The following is a 14,035-nucleotide window of genomic DNA, read 5'->3' on the forward strand; positions in this document are numbered from 1 at the left end:
TTGTTTACTGGTCCAGTGGTGAGGATTTTTGTTTTCTTGACATTGAGATGCAATCCATACCGAAGACTGTGTTCTTTGACCTTCATCAGTAAATGTTTCAAGTCCTGTTCACTTTCAGCAAGCAAGGTTGTATCATCTGCATATCGCAGGTTGTTAATGAGTCTTTGGTTTTGTAAACTTTGATTATAGTATGCCTTGGTGATTTTCTTTTGGGACCTATGCTGTTTGAATTCATTCAGCTTCTTCAGAGCATGTTCTCTTGTTTTTCTTGATGTTAGGAATTATACTTTCAACAACTATCATGATAATTTCTCTCTGCTTTTTTTTTTTATTATCAATTCTTGTTTTTTAATTATAGTCATATGTAATATGTATGACTGTTTAAGATACAAAGAACAGCATATCTGTGGAATTGTTCATTGGGACTAAGTTTGCATTGATCTTTTCTTTTTTCCAGAAGGTTCATCAGCTACATGAAACCCAGAAACCAAACACGTGTTTCAGAATTTATTCTTTTGGGACTCTCAGAAGAGACAAATGTGCAACCCTTCCTCTTTGGACTCTTCCTGTCCATGTACCTCGTCACCTTCAGTGGGAACCTGCTGATCATCCTGACTATCATCACTGCCTCTCACCTCCACACACCCATGTACTTCTTCATCTTCAGTCTCTCTTTTACAGACATTTGTTTCACCTCCACCACTGTCCCAAAGATGCTGGTGAACATTCAGATGCAGAGCAAAGTTATTACCTATGAAGATTGCATCACCCAATTGTATTTTTTCCTTCTGTTTGCAACATTAGACCATTTCCTCTTGACAGTGATGGCTTATGACCGGTTTGTGGCCATATGTCACCCACTTCACTACACAGTCATCATGAACCCTCAGTTCTGTGGTCTCCTTCTTTTGGCTTCCTTGTTATTGTGTGCACTGGATTCTCTGTTACAAAGCTTAATGATTTTGCGACTGTCTTTTTGTACAGACTTGGAGATCTCCCACTTTTTCTGTGAACTTAATCAGATACTCAAACTTGCTTGTTCTGATACTTTACTCAATGAGTTAATCATGTATTTTGTAACTGGACTTCTGGGTGTTATTCCACTCACTGGGATCCTTTTCTCTTACAGTAAGATTGTGTCCTCCATTTTGAGAATTTCATCAGCAGAGGGCAAGTCTAAAGCCTTTTCCACTTGTGGGTCTCACCTCTCAGTTATTTCCTTATTCTATGGTACAACTCTTGGAGTTTATCTTAGTTCTGCTGCTACCCCAAACTCCAGGGTCACTGCAATAGTCTCAGTGATGTACACTGTGGTCACACCCATGCTGAATCCTTTTATCTATAGTCTTAGAAATAAGGACATAAAGCAGGGTATACAAAAACTTTTCACCTGAGAAACATTCTCTACACAACAAAATGATTTTACTAGAGGGTAGAGAGTTAATCATGAGTAATGGAGTTCAAAATCATGAAGACCTAAATAATACTTAAATCAGCTTATAACTTTGAATTTTTTTTCAGAATTCAATCCCCATTATTTTTAAAGCAATTGGTTCTTGCATATTTCTTTGCTTTAACTTTTTATTATGAATAGAGTAAAGGTTTATGGAAAAATTCATACATGTTCCATTCAGCAAATCACATACTTTGTTTCATCTCAAATGATTGTAATCACCTCCATGAATTAACAGTTATCAGTTTCCTCCATGTAGTGTCTATTGACATTGCACCCATCTTCCATCCCTTCTCAACTTTGTCCAATAGTGCACCTTAGACAGTGGTTCATGAGCATTAAAATCTCTACACTGGAGAGCAAGTTTCAGAGGCTCTTCTGACATCCATTTTGACCTTCTCATTCTTTCTTGTCTTCTTAATGACTCTTTGCTCTCTTCACGTATGATGTTCCTGATGTCAACCCACAACTCTTCTGGTCTTCGTTCTTTAGTGTTTAATGTATCAAGTTTGTTCTTCAGGTAATCTCTAAATTCAGGTGGGATAAACTGAAGGCCATATTTTGGCTCTTGTGGACTTGTTTTCATTTTCTTGAGGTTCAATTTGAATTTGCATATGAGTAATTGACATATTGCCTTAAGCAAATCTGCTGCATGAGACCTTTTTAATGTGTTGAGGAGCAAAGATATTAGCTTGAGGACTAAGGTTTGCTTGACCCAAAGCCATGGTATTTTTGATAACCTCATATGCATGCGAAAGCTGAACAGTGAATAAAGAGGACCATAGAATAATTTATGCTTTTGAGTTATAATGTTGGAGGAGAATATTGAAAGTGCCATGGGCTTTCAAAAGAACCAATAGATCTGTTTTGGAAGAAGTGCAGCCAGAGAGCTCCTTGGAGGCCAAGATGACCAATTTTCATCTCTCATAATTTGGATTTATTATCAGGAGGGACCAGTCACTGGAGAAGAATATCATGTTTGGTAAGGTGGAAAGTCAGAGAAAAAGAGGAAGACCACCAATGAGATGGATTGGCCAAGTGGCAGCATCAATGAACTCCAGCATGGCAACAATAGTGAGGTTGGCCTAGGATCAGGCAGCATTTCGTTCTGCTGTGCATAAAGTCGCTATGAGTCATTACTGACTCGATGACACCTAACAACAACAACAATAATCTCTTCATCTGTTCTGACTTATTGATGTGTAGACAATTTCAGAGATTATTCTATAATCCTATCTCCTTATAGGATGACTTTCAACTAGAACTGTGCTTATACTACATTAGCTGATGTGAATAACATTCCTTATATTCATGATTTACTGTTAATTAATCAAAATGCAATGCATGGTAAAAAATAGTACTAAGCCTGTATGCAGCTGTATGTGGTCAGATATATTTTCATAAAACTCTGGTATTGTAACAAATGATATCCAGCTATGTTCTCTAGATAGTGGAAGAAGGAAATGCACCCTAGAGTAATCATGATTCACTACCCCTGATGTTGAAGTCCCACCAAAAGATAAGTGGTCACCTCTTGAGAAGAAGGAGTCCAATGGGATAAAGGATGTACATGGTGCTGCATGCTTTCTCCAAGGGGTCAGAACTGGTGAAAATTTTGTTTCTTTTTCTCTCTCATAGCTTCAGAGAAATAAATACTTTTCTCAGGGCAAGTAATACAGATGAACACATCATTAATGAGACACATGGGAATTCATCCACTAATGTTATAGAATAGTAAATAATTTCCCTACTCTGGTACCAAGCTATTTGACTAATTTCAGGTCATGAAAAAATATCTTCAAGAAGCCTCATGAGTGGTTTCATTGCCTTTCCCTTCCTAGAGAAAAAGACTCTAACTTTCGCAGAGGTACAAGAAAGAAACAGCATGCGTGAACTCAGAATCATCCCTTATGATTTCTGGAAGTATTAAAGGTATTGGAGATTGGGAAATGTGTGAGGACTCTCTTTTATTGTTGGTAACTACAGGGGTATCAACAGGAATAACAAATACAGGCAAGTTTAATGATATAAAGTTCTGCTAAGTTAAAATCCTCAATTCTGGATATACTAAAATGCCTTCTTTCTTTGATCTGTATTCTCTATTTTGGCTCTCATTCTTGGCCTTCCCTATTTCACTTCTTTTCTGACCACTGTTGGAAGTATCTGTTTAACCTCATATATCCATTTGTTTGCTGAGTAACTCAGGAAACATTTATTCAGCAGTAAATTATGTTTTGAATACAAAGATACAAGTAGATGTTGGTCCTTTTCTAAGGAGCTTAAATTTACACAGAGCAATAAATATATAAATAAACAAATGCTGCATCTTGTGATGGGACTACAATCCTACTGATGTGCATCATATGCTTGCCTTCTTCATTGGAAATTAATTGAAAACTTCATAGAGAGGCTTATGATTGTACTGGACTACAAAGGAGGAGACAGTAAGGGAGTAAAAGTTGGGATTAGTGAAACTTTAAAGTGTGTTTAGGAAATTACATATAATAACTAGGAGCTCTGGTATCGTAGTGGTTATGAATCCGGCTGCTAACTACAAGGTCAGCAGTTCGAAACTACCAGCTGCTCCGTGGGAGAAAGATGAGGCTTTCTGCTCCCCTAAAGATTTACAGCCTTGGAAACTCTATTCAGAGTTGCTATGTGTTGGAACCGTCTCGACGGCCCTTAACAACAGCAACAACATCTGATGAGCATTGAAGGCAGAACATGCAAAATGAAACTTGAACCTGGCCAGGTATTACAAAGCCTTATTCTTTGGCTGCAGGATTGACACTTAACTCTATAATTAGTGCAGAGTCAATGCAGATTTTTTGGCAGAGTATGTACACTGTCAGTCTTACCCAGTCAGAGATGCCCTGGTCAGTGTGAAGAAAAGACTATTTCTGTTATTAAAACCATAGAAAGAGGAGGGGTGGAAATAGCACAGTAGAAGTGGGGAATGAACCTGTGGGTAGTTAAATCATAATGCATCCACAATTCCATAAGTAATATGTGGCATTATTTCACTGAATTTAATCATTTGACTAAAGTCATGTATCTAATAATATTTATTTAATTCCTCTCTGAAACAGGCATTATTATTCTGATTTTAGGGATAAAATATCTTAGTCTTACAGCAGTGATTTTGCTTGTCCAAGGCTGGCAGCAGATCCTGTGCAAAGCTATAGCGTACTGTTTCCAGTGTTTTCATTTAACTACTACTTAGCATTTTAATTACTCTAATTTTTTGAACATTTTTATAGTTACAGAAAAATTGCTAGTACAATACTGACTGACAGTTTTCATAAACCCCATACTCAGTACCCTATTATTAAGATCTCCCATCCAGAATCCCACAATACAATTATTTGTCATATCTTGTTAGACTCCTCTGGCTATAACTGGTTCAGTGATATTTATTGTTTTTGATGACCTTATAGTGTTGAGTACTGGTCAAGCATTTTATATCATGTTTTCTATTGGTATTTGCCTGATATTTCTCTCATTATTAGATTACAGTTATGAGGCTTGATTTATCTTTTTTTTTTTTGAGGAAGACCACAATGCTAAAGTGTAATAATTTTCTTCTATCATTTTTTCAGTGTGTTTAAAACAGCTAGATTGTATTTTGATTTGGATTGCATTAAGTGTATAGATTAAATTGGGAAGGACTGGTATCTTCACAATATGACTGATTCTTCCAATTCCTAAACATTGTAATCTCCCCATTTATTTAATTCTCTTATTACTCTTGTAACTATTTCATAACTTTCAGCCAATGAACTTTGTATGCATCTCATTCAATTACTTCCTAAGAATTTCCTTTTGAGGTGCTATTGTATACATTGTACATAATGTATATATTGTACATATATATTCTAATTATTTATTGATAGTATATGGAAACTATTTACTGTTGTGTACATTATAAGCTGTTACCTTTTTTTTCCATATTCATTTCAGCATTTGTCTCTTTCTTGTTCTTTCTTATTGACTTCTACAAAGTAACAGAGAAAATTATGTCTTCTGTGATCAAAGAAAGCTTTATTTCTTTCTTCCCAATCTGTATACATTTTATTTTTTGTGTATGTTCTTTTGTTAGCTAGGACTTCCAGTACAATGGTATATAGAGTGTTAAGAGGGCACACCTTTGCCTTGTTCCTGATTTAAAGGGGAAATTGTTTAGTGTTTCACCAATGAGCATGATCCTACCTGCTAGTTTTTTTGATCTTGTTCATCAGGGAAAGTAGGATCCACCTATTTATAGTTTTCAGAGAGTTTTTAAAATACAATCAATGATTTTGAATTGTATCAAATGAATATTTTACTTTAACTGATATGATGATTCTGATATTGTTTTCTTTAGATAGTTGGTGTAGAATTGCATTAATTGATTTTCAAATTTTGAACCAGTCTTTCATTTCTAGATTAAATCCCATTTTATTGTAGTATATAATTATTTTCATAGTTGTTGGATTATATTTACCAATATTTTGTTGTGTAATTTTTCATTTATATTCATGAGTGATATTAGTCTGCAGTTTTCCTTTGTTGTAACATCTGATTCTGGTTTTGATATTAGGGTAATAAGGAGTTCACAGAATGAGTTAGAAAGTATTTCCTCTGCTTTTATTAACTAGAACAATTTGTGGAGAATTGGTATCATGTTTTCTTTTATCAGTGATACAGTCCACTATCAAATCTAAATATATGAAATAATCACTGTTTCTTACAATAAAATATCTTCCAAACTCTTTGGATTAAAAAAAAAAATTCAAATTTCTTTAGTTTAAATTTTCTGTCACTTTCCTGTGTGTATGTTTCAATTATTTACTGATTTTTAATATGTGTATTAGAATTATTTTAGGAAACAAATATTGAAAATATTTATCTAGTGTGGTGATTTCACTGTTATTATTATTATTTCTGGGTCCAGTTAGAACTAGTGACTTAAAGGCTGCCAGCATCATAGTGAGTTGCTGGGCCATTACTTCCTCTCTGAATATTAAATAGCTTTTCATAATCCTCTTCCCTCCTTTTTTGTCTACCTCATTCCTTTGTTTCTTTCAGACAGACTTTCTCTCAATTTCTATCACATGGCAGAAAATCAATGCAAAAAACCCTGCTCCAGAGCTGACTGGTCCTTGAGATACCCACAACCTTGACTATGCTATTGGAACCACTGAATTATTATACTCAGTTGTCAGAGGAGAGTGATATGTATTGGCTTATCTTTAGAGTATCCTTTGCTGTTGGATGTGCTCAACTTTAGGTAGAGGAGTACATAATACAGCATCATGGCTGAGTGTGGAGGTGGTAAGAGAGATTATCAGTGAATGGGATGCTGGTTAAGTAAATATCTCAAAGTGTCTTCTACAATAAGATAATGAAAATATTATATCAAATGGAAGTTGAGGAGAAAGACTTTTTTAAGGGAGGATGAATTATGCATCATTTATATCTGTATAATGGTATATACAAATAACAGCATAACAAACATAACACATAATATAGTTGCTGCTATTGTTAATTGTCTTAAAAAATATTCTAACTCATAAAAAAAAAAAAGATGTGCAGAGTAAAACTATTATGTAGGGTTTTCAAAGCTGTGATCTTTAAGCAGACCACAGGCCAGCCTTCAGAAGGTCTCTGATTGGACCTGACTGCCAAATTTTCAAATAGTCATTGGATGTTCAACCATTTTCACCACCTCTATAAGATCTCGTGTGATAGAGACTTCTACAACTTCAGAATAATCTGACCTCTTGTTTCTCCTTTACTCTTAACTACAATTTCAACCCAGCTGTTTTTTCTCATTTAATTTACACCATCTTCCTTGGTGTTTCTAGATGGCATGAGGAATACTCCTGTGTTTATTTAAATTGCCTGTAATGATTGCATTACTGCCTAAAATTATTTTTTCATATTTTTATGCTTGGCTACTCTTCATATTTTCTGCTCAAAGGCTCCTTCTCAGAGATGACTATACACTGAAGCATTCTTTTCAACTCTATATTTATACACTTTTACTTCATAAATGATTAATTATCTATAAATTATTTACTGATTTATTTATAGTGTATTGTTCCCCACCTTCAATACACAAATAAGGGCAAAGTTTTTAAAAATGAAACTTACTTACTACTGCTCCCAGTGCCTTCAAGAGCACTTGTTGTTAAGTGCACTTGAATTGGCTCTGTCTCATAGTGACTGTATGCACAACAGAAGAAACACAACTCAGTCCTGTACCACCCTCACAATTGTTATGCTTGAACCCATTGATTTAGTCACTGTGCCAATCCATCTTGTGAGGGTCTTCCTCTTTTTTGTATACCCTCTACTTTACCAGGCATGATGTTGTTTTGCAGGGACTGTCCCCTCCTGATAACATTTCCAAAGTACTTTAGACAGAGTCTCAGCCTTCCTGCTTTTAAGGATCATTTTGGTTGTACTTCTTCCAAGACATATTTGTTTGTTCTTCTGGAAGTCCAACACACTTTCAATACTCTTCACCAACACTGTCTTAGTTATCTGTAACAGAAATACCACAAGCAAGTGCCTTCAACAGACCAAAGTTTATTGTTGTTGTTAGGTGGCATTGAGTTGATTCTGAGTCAGAGTGATTCTATATGCACAACACAATGAAAGAGTGCTTGTTTCTGCACCATCTTCACAACTGTTGCTGCATTTGACCCCATTGCTGCTGTCACTGTATTAACCATTTAGTCGGCAGTCTTCCTCTTTTTTGCCAACCCTCCATTTTACCAAGGATTTTGTCCTTCTCCTAGGACTGGTTTCTTTGATAACATTTCTGATGTAGGAGAGGCAAAGTCTCACCATTCTGGCTCATAATGAGATTTCAGGCAGAATTCTTCCAACACAGATTTCTTTGTTCTTCTGACAGTCCATGATACTTTCAATATTCTCCAAAATCATCTTTGAAACACATTAACTCTTCTATGGTCTTCCTTATTCATTATCCAACTTTCACTTTCACATGACATTTTGGGTTAATGTGCTGGACTCCAAACCTTAAAGTCGGCAGTTGAATCTCATCAGATACTCCTCAGAAACCCTATACAGGGTTTCTATGTGTTGAATATGATTAGATATCATATAAGAACAACAACAACATGGGGCAATTGAAAGTACCAAGGCTTGGGTCAGGTGCATCTTAGTTTTCAAACTAACATCTCTGCTTTTGAACATTTTAGAGTTTTTGTACAGCAGATTTGCCTAATGCTGCTTTCATGATGGTTGATGGTATTTTCAAGCAAAATGAAATCTTTGACAACTTCGGTCATTTCTTCATTTACCATGGTGTAATTTATTGGTCCTTGGAAGCCCCATACAGGGCAACTATGAATCAAAACTGATTCCATGATACTTAGCAACAACAATTTATTAGACAAGTTAGGGGACTTTTTTGTTGTTTTATTTCTATACATTGAGGTCCAATCCATAGTTAAGGCTACACTGTCTTTGAGTTTACTCAGTAAGTTTTTTTTGTCTTTGCTTTAAGCAAGGAAGGCTGTATCATCTACATATAAAAAGTTGTTAATGAGTCTTCCTTTAATCTGATGTCACATTCTTCTTCATATAATCCAACTTCTTGGGCTATTTGCTGAGCATACAGATCGAATAAGTATGGCAAAAGGATACAACCCAGGGACACTACTTTATTGATGTTAAACCATTCAATATTTTTTAGTTCTGTGTGAATGACTGACTTTTCTATGTAGAAGTTCCTCATGAGCACAAAAAACTGTTCTGGAATTTCCATTGTTCACAATGTTATCAATAGTTTGTCTTGATACATATAATCAAAAGCTTTTGCATAGTCTATTAAGCACAAACATCTTTATGCTATTCTCTGCTTTTGGCCATAATCCACCTGACATCAGCAATGAAATCCCGGGTTCCATATCCTCTCTCTACTGAATCTGGCCTGAATTTCTGACAGTTCTCTATGTGCTGCTGGAGCCATTTAAAAATTATCGTCAGTAAAATTTCACTTAGCCCACAGCCTCCCTGTGTTTCTTGTTTCTAGTCCTCCTTCTTTCCTAGCCCTTCTGAACTTTTTCCTTGGGTAAATGCTGCCCTTTTGATCTCAAATGACTGACCATTCTATAGAGTGCATACCTCAAGATTACTGTTGTTCCTCTGGTAGATTTATGTATTATTTAAATGAATATTGAGTCACAAGAATGATTTTCATTGTAGACCTGAAGGGTAGCCAAAGACCATAGTCTTGGGATTCTACCAATCTCTATTTGAAGCCTAGTCCTTTTTAATGGTTTTTAGTTTTGTTTCACATTTTTCTACTGTGTTATCTAGGACCTTCCAATGTGATCCTTTTCAAAGCAGTTGGTACAAAAAAAAAAAGAAAAAATCTATTTCTTTTAGTCTCAGGGTCATGGAAACTGATGTTCCCTTATCCATTGATACAATGGATTCATTGTTTCCATGCATCTTCAATCTTCATTACTCTACTTTCCTCTGAAAAGGGAGAGACCAATAGTTGCATCATAGATGGCCTCTCACATGCCTTTAGGACCCATGTTAGTATTCACCATAATAAGATGCAGAATATTGTATTTGTTGACTGCGCTATATAATTTGACAATGGCGTCCTTGAGCTATGACACTATGAGCTTTCAAATTGTTTGGTTGTGATTAATAACTTCACCCCATATATGCTTCACCAATATTCAGGTACTTATTTGCAGCAAAGGTAAATATCCATGTACAAATATCTTCTGTAAAACCTATATATGTATATTTTTTTGCTATATTCCCATTCTCCTTTTTACACCTGCTCAGCCTAAGTGTCTATCCATGTATATTCCCATAGACCACTATTGAAAAATTTTCTATTGAATATTATTTGCCTCTATTGCCTTTAACTCTTGCATTCCTTGCTATTTCTTCCATCGTTATTGTAAGCCTTCCTCAATGACACCTAACAACAATATATCATTTTATATATACAGGATCTGACATTATGTACTTACACTTTAGTATTGCATAATATTACATTGTGTGTATTCACCAAAGTTCATTTATTCTTTGAATGGCATCTACACCGTATTCATCTTTTTTATTGTGACTAGTGCTACAATGAGTACTTGTGAGCATGTATCTCTTTGTGTCATGGCTTATACATCTCTATAATATATAGCATTTGGAGGGATGACTGTCATATGGAATTTCTATTTCCAACTTTTAGAGGAAATGCCCTAACATTTTCCACAATGTTTGCACCATTTTCCAGTTTCAACCATTGGTGAGTGAGTGTTCCATTCTCTTCACATTCTCTCCAGTATTAGTTATTTTCTGTTAGTGTGAACATTGTAAATAGTTTTGGCCGAGATGATTTCTCTTTGTTATTTTTATTTACATCTCCTGGTGTGGTGCAGTAGGATAAGCACTGGACCTCAAGGTTGAGCCACAAGGTTCATGGTTCAGACTCACCAACCACTCCTTATAAACCCTATACAAGTTTGCTATGAATCAGCATCAACTCAATGACACTTAACAATAACAACAATAGCTAAAGCAAATTAAAAAATGAAAAAAGAAAAGAGCTGAACAGAAAAATTTTAAGGGCAGTTTGGGAAGACAAAATAAATTATTGTAATTAGATTTGTAAAGACTTGGAGTTAGAAAGCCAAAATGAAAGAACACGCTCAGCATTTCTAAAGCTGGAATGCAGAAGAAAAATTCAATGATCATATTGCACTATTGAAGGATTCTATGAGCAAAATGAGTCCTGATGTGTTGAAGTACTAGCACTGGTTCACAGGGACAGTTAGAACTACAAAGTCGAGGTTCAAATCCACCAAACTCTCCTCAGAAACCCTACACATGGTTGCTATGAATCAAACTGACTCAATGATACTTGACAACAATAAAAGCATGAGCAAAATATTGAAAGATGCAGATGGCATAATAAAAGAATATGGAAGGAATACACATAGTTACAATACTAAAAAGAACTTATCTATGTTCAATCATTTCAAGAGGTAGCATATAACCAAGACCTGATAGTAATGAAAGAAGAAGTCCAAGTTGCATTGAAGGCATTGGTGAAAACCAAGATGCCAGGAATTGATGAAATACACATTTAAATCTTTTAACAATCTGATACAGCAAGGGAGCACTTCTTCATATTCACTAACACATTTGGTAGATAGCTATTTGACAAGCCTATTATAAGAGATCTATATTATGCCCATTCCAAATAGAGATGAGGCAGTGAATTGCAGAAATCATCAAATATTGTCATCAATATCATATGCAAGTCATATTTTTCTGGAGATAATTTAAATGCAGTTGAAACAGTACATTGATAGGAAACTCCTGGAAATTCAAGACAGATTGAGAAAGGGATATGGGATAAGGAATTATCATTTAGGTCACAGGTTATCTTGGCTGAAAGTGGAGAATACCAGAATGATGTTTGCTTATGCTTTATTGACTATGCAAACAGTTTTGACTATGTGAATCATGAGAAATTATTGATAGCATTACAAAATATTCCAGAACACTGCATTGTGCTCATTGGTAACCTGTATATACAACAAGAGGCAATTGTTCAAACAATAAAAGGGTGGTTTAAAATCACAAAAGTGGTCATCAAGGTTGTACTCTTTCACCATACTTTTTCAACCAGTATGCTGAAAAAATAATATGAGGTGTTGGAATATAGGAAGAAGAACATGGCATCATGATTGGCTGAAGAGTCATTAACAACTTTCAGTATGCAGATGATACAACTTTGCTTGCTGGAATTGAAGAGAACTTAAAATGCTGAAGAAGAGCCAAGACTGAAACCTTCATTATGGAGTTCATCTTCATTTAAAGAAAACATAAATGCTTACAACTGGACCAATAAATAGCATCAAGATAAATGGGAAAAAAAGAATGAAATTTCCAAAGACTTAATTCTGCAGAATGTCAAAGACTTCATGGTTGCACAATTTGAGAGATCAGACAACGTATTGCACTGGACAAATGTGCTGCAAAATAACTCTTTGGAGAATTGCAGAGCAAAATCATCAGTTTTAAGACTATGGTGGGCCTGACATAAGGTATGGTATTTTCAGTTGCCTTATATGCATTTGAAGGTCTAACTGTGAAGAAATCAACTAATTTTAATTATGTTGTTAGCGAAGGATAGTAAAAGTACCATGGAGAGACTGAAGAACAAACAAATCAGTGTTAGAAGTATAGTCATAATACCCTTTAGAAGCCAAGATGATAAGACTTTGTCTATCATCCCGGGACATGTTGTTAGGTGGATAGGGAAATTATGCTTGATAAAATGTCAGGTCAGCAAAAAATCTAGGATTCTGAATCAAGATGGATTGAGATAGTGGCATAAACAACGGGTTCAAAAGTAGCAGCTATTTTGAGGATGGTACAGGAAAAGGCAATGTTTTATTCTGTTGTCCATTGAATTGTTATGAGTCAGAACCAACACCAAGGCATCTAAGAGCAATGGCTAATGATCATGAATGTTTCTTTATATGTATGTTGGCATCTGAATATCTTCTCTGGTGAAGTGTTGGTTCACGTGTTCTGCACATTTAAAAACTGGATTATTTGTTTTTTTCTTGTTGAAGTGTTGCACTTTTTAATATAAATTTTAGAGAATTATGCCCAAGTTTTATATGTCACATCCACTTCATTAATTTTTTAAGCCCAGTTTCATTTATGTATGCAGTCCTAGTTTATTATTATAAGATAAGCATTGGACTACTAACCACAATCTTTGAGGTTCAAACCCACCAATCAATCCTCAGACACCCTGTATAGGATCATGATGAGCTTGAACCAACTCAATAGCACTTAACAACAACAACAGCAACAACATACAATACCAAAAGGCAACAGTATCCTCAACATAGGGACACTGGCAGTATTACCCTTTGTGAATGGGAATCAAACCAGAATGTTCTTTATCACCACTCCTATTTAGTGTTGTTGTTGAAGTCTTTGCTGGTGCTATAGGTAAAGAAAGGAAAACTAAAGACATCAAAATTGGCAAAAGATCAACAAAACTCTCTGTTTACAGATAACATGATGCTATACATTAAAAAATCTCAAAGCTTCTGAATAAAAATTATTGAAACTCACTGAAAAATTCAGCAAAGTGGCAGAGTAGATATAAACATACAAAAATTAGACTCTTTTACACTAACAAAAAGAGCTCTGAGAAGGAAATCAGGAAAAAAAATACCATTTACAATAGTGACCCAGAAGTTGAAATACTTAGAAATAAATCTAACTAGAGAAACAAAAACCTGTACATAGAAAATACAGAGCACTATTACAAACAAACAAAAACAAAACAAAACAAAAACAAAGACCTACATGAGAAGAATATACAATACTCAAGAATGGGAACACTTGACATTGTGAAATGGCAATACTACTCGAAACAATTTGCAGATCTAAGGCTGTTCCAATTCAGATTATAAAATCATTCTTTAGAGAGAGGAAATGACTGATCACCAATTTTAAATGGAGAGGAGAGACCATGGACAAATAAAGCATTACTGAAGAAGAATAAAATAAGAA

At 35.1% G+C, this 14,035-nt stretch overlaps 1 protein-coding gene across 1 annotated transcript; it reads left to right on the forward strand.

Moving 5' to 3' along the window:
- The first annotated feature begins 473 nt into the window (after positions 1–473).
- Positions 474–1,394, forward strand: LOC102839169 (olfactory receptor 7A10-like). Its single transcript, XM_006874331.1, has one exon. The coding sequence runs from the start codon at positions 474–476 to the stop codon at positions 1,392–1,394; it is 921 nt and encodes a 306-aa protein (XP_006874393.1).
- The last annotated feature ends 12,641 nt before the right edge of the window (positions 1,395–14,035 follow it).

Source organism: Chrysochloris asiatica, unplaced genomic scaffold, assembly GCF_000296735.1.
Source record: "Chrysochloris asiatica unplaced genomic scaffold, ChrAsi1.0 scaffold00268, whole genome shotgun sequence".
Lineage (NCBI taxonomy): Eukaryota > Metazoa > Chordata > Mammalia > Afrosoricida > Chrysochloridae > Chrysochloris > Chrysochloris asiatica.